Here is a 20,438-nt window from a genome sequence, read left to right on the forward strand (position 1 = left end):
GGGGTTTAGAGAGAAGGAAAAGGCCAAAAACATCAGAAGAACAGCATGGAGATTTGACACTAGGTGGGCTAGGTTGTCAGAGAATGAGGCATGTGTAGCAGTCAGACCAGGACTGTGGGCCTCGGGGTCCACAGTCCACCTTGGATTCCCTCACATACATCACCCCAGGAGCCTTCAAGCTGGGAGAAGCACACACACAGAGAGGTGCAAACACTTCCTGTGGTACCAGAGGGCGGGTAAGGGAATCAATTTCCAGATCCTCAAATCCCATAGGTTCTCCCTCCAACAGTGATCTTAGCTGCAGGGGGCAAGTTCTCCTCTCCACCTCCCCTTTGTACAGATGAAAGGCTTGCCCTCCCCATGTCTTAGTAGGGAGCACTGCTCTGGGAGGGGAAAACCTATGGGGCCCAAACAATAAAATATACTGGTGTTGATAAAGGAGAATGTCTCCAGTGATGGGGTAAAGTCATTCTACAAGATAGTGGTTCAAAGTCTTTGTCTTACGCTAAGATTAAGGAGCCTCTAATCAAATTTGCTGATAAATTATTTAAAAAGACTTTTTGATGAATGATTATTAAGTGCCAAAGATCACAGAAGGGTTCAAAGGATGAGTGAAATTATTATAACTCAACTTCTTCCATTCCATCTATTAACACAGTGCATCCTTAGAATTCTCATTATAAGGAAAAAAACTTAAAAAAAGTATGAGATGATGACTGCTGACTAAACTTGTAATCATTTCACAATATATGTAAGTCAAGTCGTTATGCTTTACACCCTAAACTTACGTATGTCAATTATGTCTCAATAAAACTGGGAAAAAAAGTTAAAAATAATTTTTAAAATGTGGACCATAAAAGAAGCCCTTAATCATTTATTTTTAAAAAAGATTGTTTTTAAAAATAGATATCAAACTAGCCTGGCATTGGGATTCCATTGCATGCTTTTAAAAGCATAATTTTATTTTATTTAATATAATTTATATATATTTATAATACTAAGACATAATATATAAATTATGATATTATTTTAAATGTTAATATTTATAATTCAATGGAAATTTAATCTTTCATAACAAATTAAACTTAAAAAAACATGAACAGACCTAGAGAATATCATACTAAGTGAAGTAAGACAGAGAAAGACAAATATTATATGCTAACATGTATGTGTGAAATCTAAAAAATAATACAAAGGAATCTATATAGAAAACAGAAACAGATTCACAGACATAGAAAACAAACATTGTTACCAAGGGGAAAGTGAGGGGGAGAGGGAAAAATTAGGAGTGTGGGATTAATAGATACAAACTATGGTACATAAAATCGATAAGCAACAAAGATTTACTGTACAGCACAGGGAACTATATTCAATATCTTGTATGGGGACTTCCCTGGTGGTCCAGTGGTAAAGAATCCGCCTTACAATGCAGGGGACTCGGGTTCGATCCCTGGTCAGGGAACTAAGATCCCACATGCCACAGGGCAACTAAGCCCATGTGCCACAACTACTGAGGTCACACGTGCTGGAGCCTGCGCGCCACCACTAGAGAAGAGAAAACCCACGCGCCGCAACTAGAGAGGAGCCCACACACCACAACGCAACTAAGACCCAACGCAGCCAAAAATAAAATAATAAATTAAATACATAAATAATAAATAAATCTTAAAAAAAATTTGTATAAACTATAATGGAAAATAATCTGAAAAAAATATATATAAAACGGAATCACTTGCTGCACATCTGAAACTAACACAATATTATCAATCAACTATATTTCAACTTAAAAAAAAGAAAAAAGTTTACATGCCAACTTGTAATTCTGTGAGGGGTACATAGCTTGTATCTTTTGGGGGCACTCAAGCAAAAAATCCTTGAAGACCACTTTGTTATCTGGTGGAATCTGTGTCCACCGTGTGAGGCAGGTGGTATATTATTATCTCCAATTTACAACTGGAGACAGAAGGTCAGAGGAGTTTAATGATTTGCTAAAAGTCACAGACTAGAGATGGCAGAGTTCCAATTTTTTTTTTTTTTTTTTTTGGTACGCGGGCCTCTCACTGTTGCGGCCTCTCCCGTTGCGGAGCACAGGCTCCAGACACGCAGGCTCAGTGGCCATGGCTCACGGGCCCAGCCGCTCCGCGGCATGTGGGATCTTCCCAGACTGGGGCATGAACCCCGTGTCCCCTGCATCGGCAGGCGGACTCTCAACGACTGCGCCACCAGGGAAGCCCCAGAGTTCCAATTTTAACCGGGTCTTGCCAGACTCCAAGCTCAGGGTGCCTTTACCACACCACCGTTCTTCTCCCCTTCTGAAAGTAACCTAAATCCTTGCTACTCAAAGTGTGGTCCGTGGACCAGCAGCCTGTAACTTGTTAGGAGTGCAGAATCTCAGGCTCCAGCCCAACCTCCTGAACCAGAATCTGCATTTCAACGAGATCTGTGTGAGTTACAAGCCTATTAGGGTTTGACAAACTCTTCCCTGCTCCCTCCCCCTGTTTCTGCCCAGCTTTGGCCCACAGACCGCTTCCTGGTCTTCTGGGAGAGTCAGGTCCCAGCAGCACTTTCCTCTTGACCCCATCACTCGGTGTGTTGATGAAGAAAGTAACCTCACTGCTCTCTGTGACCCTTCCAGGGTGTTTGGTCTTGACATCCAGGGCAGGGACTGTGGCGATGAGGCTGCTCAGTGGTTCACCAACTTCTTGAAAACAGAAGCTTGCAGGCTGGTTCAGTTTGAAAAGAACATGAAGGGAAGACCATCAAGCGAAATTTTCCCTTCTGTTGGCCAGAAGTACCAGGTGAGCTTGCAGAGAGCTGCCCTTCACTTCTGGCTTCCTTCTGGGTCCACAGAGAGCCTCTCTTGGGGCCTCAGTTAGGAAAGTGTAGAGATAGTCCAGGGGAGTGGTACCGAGGGTGCTCCCTGGGCAGGTATCAGGGATGGAGAGGGAAGTGGATGAGAGCCTGGTGGGCTCTCCAGGATGCATGGAGGATGGAATATGGGAGGAACTGTGGAGGGAGAAGCCAGGGGTGACTCCCGGGGAGATGGGGACTCAAGAGAGGATGGGCTAGGAGGCAAAAGTGAAGTTTGATTGGGACTAAATTCAGGTTTCCTAAAAGCACAGAAGCAGACGTTCTCCAAGTCCTCCCTTCACAGCCAGTGGGGTGTGGTTGTTTCCGGGGCTGAGAAGTCACCTCCTCCTGTGTCAGCTACAGCCCCCAAGCCAAAGCCTTTCATTCTGCCGTGAGATGAGGTTCAAAACGCACCTCGGGGAGTCTCTCCTCATGACCCCTGAACGCAAAGTTCCTTGAATGCAGGGGTTTTTATCTGCTGTGTTCACTGCTATTTCCCCACCTAGGACAGGGCCTAATATACAGTTGGTGCTTAATAAATGCATGTGATTGAATGGTGCTGCTGAAGGAAATCATGGCTAGAGTATAGCTGATGGGCAGGAGACCCTTGCCCTGTCCGGCGGTGTTGATGATGTGGCAAAGGGCTCACTGCTGGGCGCCTGAGGAAAGAGCAAGAGATGTGGCTGGAGGGTAACACTGGACCTGAGCCTGGCAGCTGCCTTCAGTGTGTGGATGGGGAGCCCCACCTGCGTCCAGGGTGGGCAGGAACCCTGACTTGGCTGTTTCCAAGCCCTCAGTGTCACCTATCCTTCCTGAGCACCACTCTCCCCTTCTGCACTCAGGTGGTTTTGCTTCTGGATTTTGCTTAGTTGTGCCATTGGTCTGAGCCATTCCATGGGCAGCGAGGCATGATCATGCTGTGTCCTTGGCACAGGTGGCCTACCCGGACTGCAGCCCCATCATGATCCTCTCAGAAGCCTCCCTGGCAGATCTGAATACCAGGCTGGAGAAGAAAGTGAAAATGGACAATTTCAGGCCGAATATCGTGGTGGCAGGCAGCAATGCCTTTGAGGAGGTAAGCGGCTTCCTGCTTTTACGCTTGATGCCCAGATGTGCTCCTTAGGCAGTGCCAAGTCACACCCTCTGAGGCTGGCAGCTGGGGAGGCTCTCCTCCTCCAAGGATCACCTTCGCCTTGTGTGGAGTTGTTCACTTATTACTGCTGCCATCAGCTCGCTGGCCTCAGGAGGCACTGTTCACTCTCTTCAGTGCTCAGGCCCCAAAGCAAGCAATGGCAACTCCAAATTGTAGCAAGTCTGGGACAAGGCTAGAATGTCTAATCATAGCTCAGAGATAACTAACGGGAAAAAAAAAAAAAAAAAAGATGAAGAGAACAGCCATCTCTCCCTTTCCTGTAGCATCCAGGGGTGCTCAAAGATTTGAGACTTCCAGAAGCCCCAGACCCCAAAGTGGAGCCCCAGGAGGATATAGGAGATCTGCCTGTGAACCAGGACCTGGGGACATTCCATGCTTGGCCTGAGTTCTCTCCCAGAGGACCCATATACTCCCCTATGTAGTTGAAACTAGAAATTTCCACCTTCCAAAGACTCAGCCCCTTGTAGCCGTAAAAGGACAGCCACATCAGAGCCCAGTTGTAACCTGCGATCTGTACAAGAAATACATATAGCCGGGTGTTGCTCTGTAAGGAGAAGGACCAGGAATCACATTAAACATTGGGAGTCAGCTCAACTTTGTAAGCACTGGAAATAACGACAACAAATACCATTTGCTGGGTGTTTACTGGGTGTCAGGCACAGAACCAATGAATGGCTTCATGCAAATTGCTTAATTCGATCCTTAGGATCAAAGCCTCCAGTCTGTGAAGTCTGTACTATTTTCTCCTTTTGAATAAGGAAACAGAAGCTTGCAGGTGTTACACAACTTGTTAGGCGTGGAAGTGGTGGCTTTGGATGAGAACCCAGGACTTGCAACTCCAGCTTCTGAGGAGCAGAGGTCATGGTTCCAGTCTAGAGAGTCCAAGTGGTTAACTCTGAGGGGAGAGGCTCTTGAATACCTTAGCAATTCTTTGCTCCCTTGGGTGACCACACATTTTTTGTGTGAGTGAAATGTGCCCCTATTTGCTGGTAAAGGTTGCCTTTTGGGGTAAACCTTTGCATGGAGGCTGGTATAAATCCGTGCACATGGAGGTACTTCAAATTACTTGATAGTGAGAAAAATAGCAAAGTATACAGAAGTTGTCTACTTGTTGATATTATCCTGTTGTTTGTTATCTAATTTCTTTAATTCCTCTCTCCATGTTTAAAAAATGTTTTTAAATTGATCATCTGTCATGGGCCGGGCGCTGTGGTCCATAATAAGAGCCCTGGATACAGAGATAAAAAGATACAGATCCTGCCCTTCAGAATTTCCCAACAGGAGAAGAATGGCTAGGAGGCAATGACAGCCCAGCGTGAGGAGTACTTTAACGCACTGCTTCTCAGGTGCCAGGGCTGCTTAGAAGTAGGGATGCCTAAATCTGCCTGGAGAAGGGGGGTGTGGGGTCAGAGAGGGGTCAAATCAAGCTACCCAGAAGCCGTGCTGCGTAGCTGTGTGTGCTGACGAAGGGGAGTGAGGGTCATGGTGGGTAAAGGAGGTCACCAGTTAGGAGACCTAAAGGCACGACAGGCCATTACATTAAGGGTGCCTGGGGGTATTTCAGAATCATAGGGACACTGGGCGTAAAGGAGAAGCGGCAGAAGGAGGGTGGACCTGGAGCTGCCTGAAGGCCAGCATGCCGAGGAGTTTGGATTTTATACTGTGGTAATGATTTTGAATGAGGAACTAATTATTGTTTGCATTCATCCAAGAAATATTGCCGAATTGCATGGTATTATGATTTGCACACTGTGACTCTGGCCACTCTCTAGAAAGTGCATGGAAATTTAGGGAAACTGAGGCAGAAATATCAGTGCCATGCTTCATCCCCAGAGGGATATTAGCAGGACTTACCTGAAACCTGCATCAGAATCGTGATATGCCTGTGACTGTGTCGGCAGCACCATCCCAGGTGAATCTTGTGCAAACAGTGCCTGAGGAAGCACTGATTTAGGAGAGGTGAGGGGGCAAGGGTTACGGAGGGGGTGGGAGAAAAAGAACATTCTCAGACCATCAGCTCCTTGAGAGAAGAGACTTGATTTCTCCCCAGGAATAATCTAGATTTGGTGTGACCTGAAGCGGATAAAATTTGACGGTGCTTTTTAAGAAAAGAAAATATCAAAACCGAAATGAAGTGCAGGGTCTCGAAAGGGTCTGGGGCTTGAGGCTCAAGCCTCATTAGCAAAATTCCCAGTAAACCCAGCTATTTCTCCCCTGTTCTCCTTTCCCATGCTGATGAACAGAGGGTACAGAAGTATGGAGTCATCAGACACTTGTTAAACACCGAATGAAATTAGACTCAGTGTTAATAATGCAAGTTACTAAAGACTGATTAGGAATTAGTCCAGGAAGCAAATATTCTTGCACAGGACTCCTGTAACTGGCCCATTCTTTTCTGAGAAACTTTCTTTTAGGGAATACAATTGTTCTTGATTTGTCTCCACAGAAGATAATAATTTTAGTTTAAGATCTTGAACCAGAGGAATAAGAAGAAAAGATAATCCATTCCCAGTTAAAGAATTTTTGCTTTTCTGTAACTTGTCAACTAAGAATTTTTGCTCACCTCTAACTTGTTAAACTGAACCTAAGGCTGATGTAAACCTAACCGTATTCTCTGAGGCAATTTGAGTGGGTGGAGTCTTTTTTTTTTTTTTTTAATGTTATGGGACCTTGTGCCCCCAAGTCTGTTTGTTGTTTTGGTCCCGCATTGTGACGGATGGGCTTACAGAAATAGTACATAAGGTAGAATACTCTTATTTGAATAGAAGAGTCCTCTGGAAATGCACATTAAAAAATCTTTACTATAAAATGATGCTAATGTTGCTGATTTATTCTCCCTTAACTAAAGCAGACAAAGAGTTAAGGGCCTGATGAGTTAACCTGTCTATGTGGCACCATCACACAACTATAACCCTTCCAATCAGTGGGACTCTGTTAAATATTAATGTAAAATGATAATGCAGATAAATATTTCATAGACCAACTAATAATAAAAAATATAGCAAACCTAAGCATGGTACAAAAATTCAGGCCATTGTCTATTGCAGAATCAGAGAGTGATAGGAGGATGCATTGTGCAACAGTTACTCTTTGTGACCCAAAGCACTTTGTACTTTTACTGTGTAACTCGGAATATTAAACAGATTTTAAAAAGCGGCTTCCTTTGGTCTAGTGTAGTGTGTTTGAACTCTGGGAATGTAGAGCAATCAACTTTGAAAGTAATAAAATTGACCAATCCTTCTTATCTCTAGTTGACCATTTCCCATATACACCCTGCCCTCACACGTGTAGCCTCCCCCATTATCAACATCACTCACTAGAGAGATACTTTTTTTTTTTTTTTTTACCAAGGATGGACCTATACTGACATCATAGTCACCCAAAGTCCATAGCTGACCTTAGGGTTTACTCTCGGTGTTGCACGCATGTGGTGGACTGCAGGGGCTCCCCCCATCCCTTTATGGCATGCCTTTCAAGTAAGGGGTCCCGTTTTCATCTGGGGAGCTTTTCTGACATCCCCACTTTGATAGGAGCCTCAAGCAAGGACCTCAGGTAAAGTAGTCCTGATTTCGAAAAGCTAACATGATGAGCACATGGGAGACAGGAGTCCTGGGTGGAGGGAGCAGTAATACAGTCACATTCCTGAAGAATTTGCCAACGGAGTTAATGCCTTTACTTAAGGAGATCTCCTTATACATTTGCTTGTTTTGTTTCCATCTCAGTAACTCGAAATATTTGCCACAGAGACTTTTAGGGGCTGAGAAAGAGAGAACAGAAGCATGTGAAGCCAAACCCTAGAGAACTTCGGCCCCTCTCATATAAAGGACAAACTGGAGGACGCTTCTTTGGGCTTCTTTCTGTACAGCCTCACAGAGCCCTTTCCATCACTGCATCCACGCAGTAAATAAAACACCCCTGAAAGCCCGCGGCAGGAAGACAAGTGGACTTAGAGTGGGAGGGAATGCATAGAGATCAGCTTGGGCTGTGGTTCCCACACTGGAACAATCCCCATCCCGGGTCCCAGTTGCAGTCTGGGCAGAGGAGCTTTTTAAAGCCCCCTGGTGACTCTGGCTTGAGCCAGGGCACAGACCCTCTGGCCTGGGGTTTTCCTTGGGAGCAAGGTGATAATCAGATATGTCTGACTCCTGGCTGGAGTCCAGGAGGGCCACATGGTCCTTCTGTCTCTGTGAGCTTGACCTTAACCTCCTTGAACATCATTTTCTGATCTTAAAGTGGGCAAGTTTTACTAAAGGATTTTAAAGGTTCTTTGCAGCCCTAGAGCTGTACAATTCCTGTTGCCTTTTTCTTCTCTCTGTTAATGTGTGTGTGTGTGTGTGTGTGGTCAAAAAGGCACTTTACCACAAAGATCTCTCAGACCCCCTCTCTGACATGACCTCTTTTGTTGGCTTTTTTTTTTTTTTGCCGTACGCGGGCCTCTCACTGTTGTGGCCTCTCCCGTTGCGGAGCACAGGCTCTGGACGCGCAGGCTCAGCGGCCATGGCTCACGGGCCCAGCTGCTCCGCGGCATGCGGGATCTTCCCGGACCGGGGCACGAACCCGTGTCCCCTGCATCGGCAGGCGGACTCTCAACCACTGCGCCACTAGGGAAACCCATGTTGGCTTTTTTTATTGAAGTATAATTGATTTACAATGTTGTGTTAGTTTCTGGTGTACAGCAAAGTGATTCAGTTATACACATATATATGTATATATATATTCCTTTTCATGTTCTTTTCCATTATAGTTTATTATAACATATTGAATATAGTCCCCTGTGCTCTACAGTAGGACCTTGCTGTTCATCTATTTTATACATAGTGGTGTGTATCTGTTAATCCCAAATTCCTCATTTATCCCCCCCCCTTTCCCCTTTGGTAATCATGAGTTTGTTTTCTATGTCTGTGAGTTTATTTCTGTTTTGTAAATAAGTCCATTTGTATCATATTTTAGATTCCACATTTAAGTGATATCCTATGATATTTGTCTTTCCCTGTCTGACTTACTTCACTTAAGTATGATAATCTCTAGGTCCATTCATGTTGTTGCAGATGGCATTATTTCATTTGTTTTCATGGCTGAGTAATATTCCATTGCATATATGTATCACATCTTCTTTATCCATTCGTCTGTCAATGGACACTTAGGCTGTTTCCATGTCTTGGCTACTGTGAATAGTGCTGCTATGAACACTGAGGTTCATGTGTCTTTTCTAATTAGAGTTTTCCTGGATATATGTTAGTTGGCATTTTTTAAAACAAACACTAATGTTGCACATACTATATTCCAACTTTTAAAAAAAAGTAAGTTAACAAGCACATTTTAATCTTCCTAACAATTGCACGAGGTCTATTCTCAAGACTTGCCTCACTGTGCTTTTTCTGGTTCATCCTTGGTCCTGAATGCACAAGCCCTTGAGTATGTAAGATCTTGTTGAACTGAATTCAACAAGGGGCAGGGATTTGACCATCGAATTTTGTTCATCATATCTTACCCACCTCTAAGTATGTTATTTTTCAGATCAAGGAGGAAATAAAAGCCTTCGATGACAATAGTACATGGGTATTCCCTTTGAGCAGGTATGATCACACAGACATACACATCTGAACATCACGAGCAAGGACTGGCCATTTGCTTTACAAAACACCCCTAGAGATGAGCCCATCAAATACAGATGTTGAAGCAGAGAAGGTATTGTAGAGGCGGGTAGGAGTCATCGGATGGACCCCCCCCCCATATGCCCAACCCTTTCCCTCTGTGTCCTCCGGAAGGCTTTGATTCACACACCTGGACCCAGATGCTGAAGAGCAGCCCAGGCTGCTGCCTTTGGGAATCGGGGTTGGTGGCTGCCTCTCCCAGACTCTGCTATTGGTGGGTGTGGGACCCCCAGCATCTCAGTCAGAAGCTGAACCCCAGGGGGAGACTAGGATCTCTTACTGTCCACGAAACACTGGAATCCTCAGGACTCTAACCACCCTGAGAGGAGCCTGGTGTGTGGATGGGACACGAGCAGTCACATCAGCCCCGCAAACTATCCCTCCGTGAATACGCATCAGAGAGACAGGAAGAGCCACATCTCAAGGTCTCTTCTTTCCTTTTTTGTTGCCTGTTACTGGTGTTCGGAAAAGTAGGTGACCCCTCCAGGGAACAGAAGCCAGCTTTGCTGGCTTTACGCAGCTTTGGGACGTCCTTCCCTTCTGCCTGGATTTTTCAAGTCCAAGTGCCTCCAAAGAGCAAATTCCTCCTGGAACATTTGTTATGCATTTAGGTTAACAGAAATGTATCTCCCGTAATTCTGTAGGATGTGAGGATGAAGTGATTTACTTCTTTGCACAGGGTTGCTCAAACACGGGGTCAGGAGAAAGCCTTGAGGGCATCTGGAACCAGGGCTGCAGAGAAGTAGAAAGCTTCTTAATGATTTAATTCAAGAATCTTTTTAAGATACAGTTAATTTTTTTCTGATTATAAAAGTAATTTTTTATAGTACCACATCCTCTGTATACAGTTAGAAAAATACAGAAAAATTTAAAGGAATAAAAATCCCTCACCCTCCTACTGTCAAAAAGTAGCCAGCGATAACATTTTATTGTGTTTCCAATATTGTTTGTATGATATTGTATAGATAATTTTGAATCCCACCATTTTCACTTAATGGTATATGGCAAACACATCTCTATCTTTACAAATTCCTCATCAGCATAGTTTTCATAGTTCCATATTAGTTCATCACAGAACTACGCAATAACTTATTTAGCCATTCCTGTATAATCAGGCATTTAGGCTATTTTCCATTTCCCCTTACATGAATAATGAACAGCTCTGTAAATAAGTCTTTGTCTACATTTCTAAATTTACTCTTCAGAAATGCTGAATCAGCACTTTAAAGGCGCTCCGTATACATTGCTAAATTGCTTTGCAGAAACCCTGCACCAATCTATATTCCCACAAGCTCAGTGGAAATATGCCCTTTTTCTTGTACTCCTGCCAGCATTGATGCCTATAATCTTTACTTATCTGGTAAATGAAAAGTCACCTCTCATGTAAGTTGGTAATTCTCAGTGTATGGCATCCAGTGTTATTCAGTCTGTGAAGGAAGTTTGACCATGAGGTGGAGTTTTACTTCAGCTAAGGAAACATTTCTTGCAAGTTCATATCATAACCAAGATTCTGGAACATTCCTGTTGGTAACAAACATTTATTGAGGGTTTCCTGGGTGCTAATCTCTAGGATGGATGCTAAGATTACCAAAGTGACCTCACTGTGTCTGCCTGCAAGGGTCTCAGGACGAAGCAGGATGTAGGACTCAGTAGGAGAAGGGTTGTGGTACTGGAAACATAACCATGTTATGTTTCTCTAGAGCCCAGAGAAAGGAGCACTCAGTGCAAAGTATGTGTGTGTATAGGGGTCTCGTTGTAGGAAGAATGCCATGGGGTTTCTTTATAGGGAGATTCGAACGGGACATTAAAGAATATCATTTTGCTTGTGTACCTTAAAAATAGAGAAACAGATTTTGGTTTGAGATAGCTTAACTGTGCGGTGTAATGGGAAATATCTATTCGGTCTTTGGCCCCTGTTCCTGGCACAGCTCCTAAAACCCTTGGAATTTCCTGACTGACAAGAGTGACAGGAACATTTTTTGTTAATAACAAGCCCCTTTCAATCACACCTAAGTTTATGGTAATGAGGTGAATGTCAGGATGGGTGAGGCAGGTAGATAGCTTCAGGAGGGAGCTTGGTCACCAGAAGACCAAGACATGATTACAGTGTGGAACTTTCAGTCCCATCCCAGACTTCCAGGGAGGCGAGAGGGGCTGGAGGTTGAGTTTAATGATTTAATCAATCATGCCTAAGTAATGAAACCACCATAAAACACCTAAACGATGGGGTTTGGAGAGCTCACTGATTGGTGACACATTAGGGTGCTGGGAGGGTGGTGCATTTGGGGACGGCACAGAAGCTCTGCCTGTGCTCTTCCCCCATACGTTGCCCTGTGCATGTCTTCCATTTGACTGTTCCTGAATTGTATTCTTTATAATAAACTGATAATAGTAAAGCACTTTCCTGAATTCTGTGAGCTCTTCCAGCAAAATATGGAGCCTCAGAGGGGGTCATGGGAACCCTTGATTTATAGCTGGTTGGTCAGAAGTACGGGAGACTTGGGACTTGCAGCTGGCGTCTGAAGTGGGGCAGTCTTGTGGGACTGAGCCCTGAACCCATGGGGTCTGTGCTAACTCAGAGCAGTTAGTATCAAAATTGAGTTAAATTGTTGGACAGCAGTGTGTGTCAAAGAATTGCAGAATTGGTGTTGGATAAGACACCATGTATTTGTTGTCAGAAAGAATCTGAGAAACTTTCTAGACTAAAATGATGTTTTTAAATGTGTCGTTGGGATTATAATGCTTCGTATAAAAAGTAAAACGAAAAAATAAAAGAAAAATTTATTATAAAAAGCAAATAATACTATTTAAACTTGAGAAGCCTTCCAAATATATTGCTATAAATATATACACACAGGTATTGAAACAGATTTGTTTTACATAGATGGAATCATCCTACATGTAGTATATATATCTAGGTGTGCTTTTTTCACCCGGCAACATCTTGAACATTATTCAGCGTTAATAAACGGAGATTCACACCCTCCTTTCTAATACCCAAACAGTAAGTCTGCATGCATATAGCCAGCCTCTAGTAGATGACTTTCTGAGCCTATGGTAATCTTGTCCAGTCATTGATACCAAGCCAGAAAATTACTTAAAGATTTCTAGACAAAAATTTTGTTTATTTACTTATTCATTCCTTCGAATTATCCCAACATAGCCTAAAATTTCTTCTAACAATTGTATGTATGACACAGTATAATGAACTGATGAGTAGCCATTAAAGAATCAGGAGCAGCGGAAGGAAAGCACCGATCATGTATCTGAGATTTGGGAGGGGAAGGGCTCAGGTGGTAGTAGGCGGGCAGGACCTGGGGTATAGGTGCCCAAAGGCTCTGTAGCTGTTGGTCTGATTAGAACTGCTGATCTGATCTGTGCTCCTCAGGAGAATTCCTTTGTAGACCACGAAACAGCAGACCCACTCAGGCTTTTGCCCTCTGTCTTTCCTTCTTACTTTCAAATGTTTTGTCTGTCTATGGTTAGTTGGTTATTCAAGAGCTTACCTGGGCCTACATTCTCACCTGGCACTCTCCTTTCTCTCTCTCTCTCTCTCTCTATATATATATATATATATATATCCATAGAAAAATATGGAATATATAGATATATATCTATTTCCTCTCTACAAATATATGTATATATCCATGTATACATGTGTATGTATAGCCACAAGTATATATGTATATAATCATAGAACATATATAGAGAGAACCATAACATATATAGAGAATGATGGATAACTATTCTCTCTATATAGCTATTCCCTCTCTCTAAATATATGTTCATAGCTGTGTGTGTATAGCCATATGGAGAGAGAGAGAGAGAGATTCATCTCCTGGCGCACCTTTAGCTTTTGCTGGGCACATGCCCATATGCACTCCAATAAAGGTCTCCAATAAACAGACATCCTCCCCTGTGCTGTTCTGTGTGTTCCTCAGCAATGACTCCAAACCCTTCTTTTATGTCTTTCTCTGGATGCTTCTTGTGATAGGAAACCGTGTAGTCTTAATTTAGTGTTTACAAAATGCCTGCAAATTAATAGTAAATTCTCAGGATTCTTCCACAGAGCTGAGCCCTTTATGTATAGTACTTTCCCCTTTCTCCCTGCTTTCTTTCTTCCTTTCCTTTCTTCTTCCATCTCAAAAACTCCATGGTTTTTTCTGTGTTCGCTCTAAATGGCCTGGATTTTGCCAGGCTGCAGAGAGGCTGCCTACCAGCAGGGGGAGCTGTAAGCTCTTGGAGCTGTTTCTGTGCTTAGGGAAGACACCTCGGGCGTCTAGTAGAATGTAATGGAAAATTTAATTTCCTATATTCTTTAATTTAAAATTTCTACAATTTAAAATGCATTATTATTTTCTCTAATAACATAATTAATAATTTCATTTAACTTAATTTGCTTAGTGAATTTTTTTTTTACTGCAACTAAAGGCTGTACACCAAAATGCTGACAATCAGATCAGGATGGGTGATGTTATCATATAAACTGATTAATATTTTAGGAGGTAATTAGAACTGGCATTTGGGGGACTTCATACAATTCATATGAAAACGGGTAATTTGTTATTCTAAACTGGGTACTTCAGTTTTGTAATAGCGTTAAGAGCAGATTAAATGTCTTGTTAAACTAGGAAACCTAACTGAACTTTTCAGACTTCCTGCTTTATATCACAGTCACGAGGCCGACTTTCCACAGATAACGTTGTTTTGAAATATGCGATTGCTCAGCACTTGTAAAAAGAAATTGAACGTTGGCGGGGGTGGAGAGCTACTTGGAAAGCTGAGTGGGGGCGTGGTTCGGCCCAGGCTGCCTGATGGGCTCACGTTACTGTGGCCGCAGTGCCCTCGTGTGGCCAAGTGCGTCCAGCCTTTTTAGCCGCTTCCGGGCCAGGGTACCACAAGGCCCATCACTTCCCGAGGCAGGAGCTGTTATTACTTGGTCATATTCCACCTTCCTCCAGGAAGTTAGCTAGGCACTATGGCTGCCTTGCAGTTTTGCGTTTGAACATTGCTTGTAAAAAGTCCTGGCTAGGCTATAGAGATTCCATTTTACGTTATGTGGGTTTGCCTTTTACAAGGGTTACACAGTTCCCCCCTAACGGGTTGTTTGGAACGCAGAGTTTATTTCCGCACAGAAACAGTTTCATAAATGATGGTTGGGAACCCAGGGCGTTCACAGAGACCTCCTTACTTCAGTCATATCCCGCAGGAGATTTCTGAGTTGGGAAGACCCAGTTAGGTACTGGACTTCCTTTTGTGCCTTTGCTGAATCACCCCTATAGGCCCTGGGGGGTTAGTGTATCCCTGAAAGAGGACCCTAGCATGATTGGAGCCTGGTCATCTGTGGGGAGGGGGAAATGTTACATGAGAGGCCCCACCCCCTGCTCTGCCCTGCTTCCTGCAGGGACAGACTGCTCTCCTCTCCTGTCCTTGGGGGAGTGAGCCCAGTGGGTGAGAGGAATAGATGCCTCATTGCCTCACGTGGAGGCTGATTTCTCACCAAATCCGTTAGACCCATGGTCTCCGAAAACCTCCCTTGGGTTGAGATCAGGAAACAATTTTTCAAGGGTCTTTTTTTTTTTTTTTTTGCATCTAGTTATAAGTACTGTTGGTTTATGGAGCCTGGAGTGAAGCCCCAGTGAAGCCCGATGCCTCCCGCCTCTCCTCTGGCGGCCTGGACAAAGGATTGTCCTGTGGAATTCAAGCTTTGCAGATAGATGGCTTTCCTGTTAGCAAGAGAGAGCTGTAACATACCCTCCTCATATATATATGTGTATATGTGTGTGTATATGAATGTGTATATGTATATATAATGTAATCTGTATAACCTCCATATATGTGCGTATATATGTATGTATGTGTGTGTGTAGATAGATATATAGATGGGTATAGTTAGAAGCTGGGTGATTAAAAGTCCTGCTTCAGAATCAGAAAGGTTTTTCAAACCTAACTGCTGCAACCCTGAGAAAACTTTTCAATCTCTCTTTGCCTCCTTATCTTTGTGTAAAAATGGGACCAAAACAGTACCTCCCTCAAAGTCCTGAGGTTTGATGGAAGCCCTGAGGCAGACGTTGGCAGGATCTACCACGGTTCAAGGGTGGGAAAGCAAAGCAGGGCTGGCGGCCGTGACTGGCCAGAGCAGGGGACAGGCTGCCGCTCTGCGGAGGTGGAGGTGTTGGATGGATGAAACTCAGAACTGACTTTTCTTGGGTCATGTCTCACTCATCAAAGAACCATCGGATCGTAACTTGGCTTCCATTGTAGCTTAGCAAAAGGAAAGAGTGGGCAGTCTTGCAAGTTTTCCGCTTCTCATTATCTATCATGAACTTAACCTGGAGTTGTTTACGGTCCTCATGGCAAACTACCCCCTAGAGAAGATCTAGTTTTGCTGTGCTGAAAGGGGCAGGCTTCTGAGACCAAGTCAAGAGCTGGATCCCGGACTCACCAACACACTGCCTCCATTTGAGTCCTTTTGGGGGAATACTTCGTGGCATCCTCTTGCACTGCTTTCTTCTGCTAGCTTCATAGGACCAGCCAAAGAATAAACTGCTATAAAGACTGATGAAGCCTTAATTCAAAAAATACCTTTTTCTTTTCTCCTAGGACACCTGGGGTGAGCTCTTCATTGGCGACGTAGAAATGAAAAAGGTTTTGGCTTGTCCCAGGTAAGGACTCTCTGGCGCGTGGCACACTCATCGGTTCTTAACTGTCCCCTAACCCTTTGTTATTGTGTGACAGGTGCATTATGACCACGGTGGACCCAGATACCGGAGTGATCAGCAGGAAGGAGCCTCTGGAAACCCTGAAAAGGTAGAACATCCACGTGTCCAGTGTATTTCTATATTATCCCCATCCTTTGAACCGCTTGTGGCTGTAGGTGCTCTGTCTGGGCACCTCTCTGCTCTCTGCTTGTTTTGTGTCTGTTGTTTAATGTACGTGAGTACTTGTGGCTTTCTCTTTTTTTCCTAGATGGATCTTCGAGTGCTTTGGACAAATTTTTAATTGTATAATCCTACATTTTGAAATTATCGTCTCTCTCACATCAATTTTTTTTTTTCTTTCGGTATGCGGGCCTCTCACTGTTGTAGCCTCTCCCGTTACGGAACACAGGCTCCGGACGCACAGGCTCAGCGGCCATGGCTCACGGGCCCAGCCGCTCCGCGGCATGTGGGATCCTCCCGGACCGGGGCACGAACCCGTGTCCCCTGCATCGGCAGGCGGACTCTCAACAACTGCGCCACCAGGGAAGCCCTCTCACATCAATTTTTAATAACCTTTACATGTGTATTTCCAAATTAAGACCTCGAGTCATTTTATTTTTGTTGCAACTCACATTTATTTGATAGAATCAATGTCAAGAATATGAGAATTGTTGAGGAAGCCTGGAGTTCAGGGCAGGTCCATTTTGAGATTGTACAGGCATTTATTTCCATGAGTTGTGAAGCTGGAAGTACACATGCAAACAAAGTATTTATTTTAAGTAACACGTACAAGTTTCTTCTTTTGGGCTCAAAACGAAGCCATAGAAAAACTGTTCAGACTCTCAGGATACTTCTAGAAAAACCAGGATTATTTGCAGTTTGACTAATTGCCAAGACTTCTCTGTCCACATTTTAGAAAAGGCTTGCTGTTTATTTATAGAGAACCTGAGAATGAACGCTTGAATTCCACTGTGAGCACTTAGGTTATTTCCTCTGTGTGCCTAAGGGTGAATTTTTGCTTCTTTCAGCTACCGCCTGTGTGATCCTTCCGAGAAGCCCATTTACCAGTCATCCCCACTTTTTGGGATCTACTATTCGGTGGAAAAAATTGGAAGCCTGAAAGTTGGTGACCCCGTGTACCGGATGGTACAGTGACAGATCCACTAGGTAAAGGGCAATCTTTGCTTCTGGAATGCAGTGCCTTGACGCCATGACCACATTTTCTTGTGTTGAGATGTTTTTACGTTTTGCTGCTTTAATTCTTGGGAGAAAGAGCAGTTTGAGTTCTGATCTTTGGAGCTGGAAAATGCCCCTTATTTTTATTCCCCGCAGCAATCAGCATCCTTGCAGCCTCCTCCACCTCCCTTACACATCCAGTTATAAAATGTGGATGCAGGAGCTCCAGCAGAAAGACAGGTTTGGGTCCCAGTTCATTAGGGAACATCATGAAGGAATAAGAAAGTGAAGGTGAGCGGCTCTGGAGAGTTCTGTATTTATTTTTTGTGTCTGTGATAGAAAAGTGAAGGGGAAATGTATAGATTATTCAAAGTCAACTTGGGGGAAATATGTTAAATCAAATGCTTGTTATCAAATGTATTTTCTTTAGTTTTTATTTTTCGCGGTACGCGGGCCTCTCACTGTTGTGGCCTCTCCCGTTGCGGAGCACAGGCTCCGGACGCGCAGGCTCAGCGGCCATGACTCACGGGCCTAGCCGCTCCGTGGCATGTGGGATCTTCCCGGACCGGGGCACGAACCCGCGTCCCCTGCATCGTCAGGGGGACTCCCAACCACTGCGCCACCAGGGAAGTCCATATCAAATGTATTTTTAAAATATGGTTTATAGTGTGAAAAAAATCGGTGCAACAAGGTGCCTGGATTCTGAATCTTAAGGAAGAAAATAGTGTTCTCACGTTGAGTTCATTGGGCCAAATAAAATTCAGACTCCTGGAGCATAATGCCTACCCCCCAAATTATAGGAATGGGAAAGTCAGTCAGAAGACTTCAAATTGAAGATTATAAGTAACTCTTCTCCTAAAATCTATAACCCCGATCTTAAAGTCCCCTCATCTCCAAAACTCTTGACCATTCTTCTCTTTAATTCTGACCTGGCTTTCACACCTTCTTGCCTGACCATCCTTCAGGACAATGTGGCACAGTGGTTTAGACAGTCTAGATCGATCCTTAGGCAGACTTGGGTTTATAATCCTAGCAGTTCCCTTTCCTAACTCTGTTGAGTTATTTAATCCCTCTATCCCTCTAAGCCTCAGTACTCTTACCTGCACAGTGGGAGTAAAAATAGTACTCACCAAAACAACCAATACAAGTTATTTTGAGGGTTAATTCACATGAAGTTGTAGCATTGCATGGAAAGTGGTCCATAAACATTAGTTACAATCTTTATTGTCATCATTGCAACAAGTACTCCATGTAGGGCCCAGTCTCAGGTGCCATAGTGAATAGAAAGATGAGACAGGCTGGGCAAAAAAGAAAGAAACTTCTCCTGGCTATGGTCAGGCATGTACATAACCATATTACATCTTTCATATTACATCATACATACATGTTACACATTACATATTTCATCAGTCTGAGGATGCCTATTTTCCCCACATTTTAAAACCTCTGAAATCAGAAAGCTTCTTATAACATTTCAGGGTGTCTTCTAGAAAAACCTCGGTGTGCACAGAATAATATATCTTAGAGTTGATGTATCTTGGATTTGATGAAATACAGTAAATGCTAGGGAAAAAAATTTGTGAAAGTCCCAAGTGCCTACCATTTCTAAGAGCATCTGGGGAAAATGGACCCAAGCCTGAGTCATCTAGCTTGAGTGGAACTGATCCTGTGTCCCTGCTGGCCAGGCCGCCATTCACAGGACCAGGACGGGTACCTGAGCCAACATCTTTCACATGTTGTGTGCATTTGAAGGACCCATTGGCCTCTGAAGTACCTTAACAGTGAGGGGTCCTCTGTATTGCTCAGTCTCAGACCTCCTCAAAATCAGATCCTGTTGTGTTGCAGTGGACGGAGGTGAGTCCCTCCGTGTCCCACCCCTGTTTCACTCACATTCAGCCATTTCCAATCATCTTAGCTCCCAGAGCCCTTGTGTTAGAAAGCCTAAGATAAGGTATTATCTTTTGTAGTCCTTCTAGGGTCTCTGTGAGATAGATGTGATAATCAGCATTTTCCGGGGCAAGAAACAAAGGCTCAGATAGGTCAGTGACCAAGAGGAGGCTTGAAGCCTATTACAGGTTCTTGAAAGTTAGTTTGCCGGTAAAGGTCGCTGTGGAAAATGTGTAAGTCCAAATCATGATCAAAACGGTGCGTTTGGAAGATCGTCCTGAGAGCCATGTGTGGAATGGACAGGAGGCAGATGAGAGGGGAGGGGAAAGGCCAGGCAGGGGTGACAGCATGTGATTTAAATGGGGTGGAGGTCACGGGCGTGGAGAGGCAGTGTGGCGTGTCCAGATGCTCAGCGTGACGTGGGTGCTGTTTGCCCTTTGGTCCTGAGCTCCTTTTCAGCTTTTTTAAAATCACTTTGCAGCTTTTTCTTATCACCACTCCCCTGCCAAACCCTGAGCGCTTCCCGGCGGCTCTCTCCTGCTTCTCTGCTCTGAGCATTCTTCTACTCCACGCGTGCCCTGAGGGCCAGCCCTTCAGCGTCCCCTCAGGGGAGCATGGTCATCCCTGCTGTCCACCCCCCAGGGCACCGAGAGCTTTCCTCTCTGGTGGGCATTTCTGTTGGGCTTTAGAAATAACAGCGTTGCTCCCCTACTTTGATTGTGAGCCTACTGTAGTTTCTGATTCCGGAGGGTCTCCTTTACCCAACAGGTTGGTTAAAGCCATTAAGAAAAATAGCTGTTAACACTTGCACCAGGGTTACTTGAGTTGTTTTTTTAAATCAATTTAAAATATAATTATACAAAAGTTTATCTGTTCCATTATAAATGCAATTCACGTTCATCACAGCAAATTTAGAAGACACCAGAAATGTAGAAGAAAAAACCACCCCTTGTTACCATTTGTAAATTTTATTTTGGTTTGTTTTTTGTCTGTTTAAGGTAGCCATGATCTATATTA

At 43.9% G+C, this 20,438-nt stretch overlaps 1 protein-coding gene across 1 annotated transcript in view; it reads left to right on the top strand.

Annotated features, from left to right (window-relative positions):
• Positions 1-20,438, top strand: part of MTARC2 (mitochondrial amidoxime reducing component 2) — a 34,461-nt gene that overhangs the window by 11,371 nt on the left and 2,652 nt on the right. The window contains exons 3-7 of the mRNA XM_082678767.1: positions 2,636-2,798; positions 3,785-3,925; positions 16,261-16,322; positions 16,396-16,467; positions 17,387-17,525. Of these exons, the coding sequence (XP_082534893.1) occupies positions 2,636-2,798; positions 3,785-3,925; positions 16,261-16,322; positions 16,396-16,467; positions 17,387-17,513 (565 nt within the window). The 3' untranslated portion in view covers positions 17,514-17,525. The remainder of the gene's footprint in view (positions 1-2,635; positions 2,799-3,784; positions 3,926-16,260; positions 16,323-16,395; positions 16,468-17,386; positions 17,526-20,438) is intronic.

The sequence above is a fragment of the Grampus griseus genome (assembly GCF_964374135.1).
Source record: "Grampus griseus genome assembly, chromosome: 1".
In the NCBI taxonomy this organism is placed as follows: Eukaryota; Metazoa; Chordata; class Mammalia; order Artiodactyla; family Delphinidae; genus Grampus; species Grampus griseus.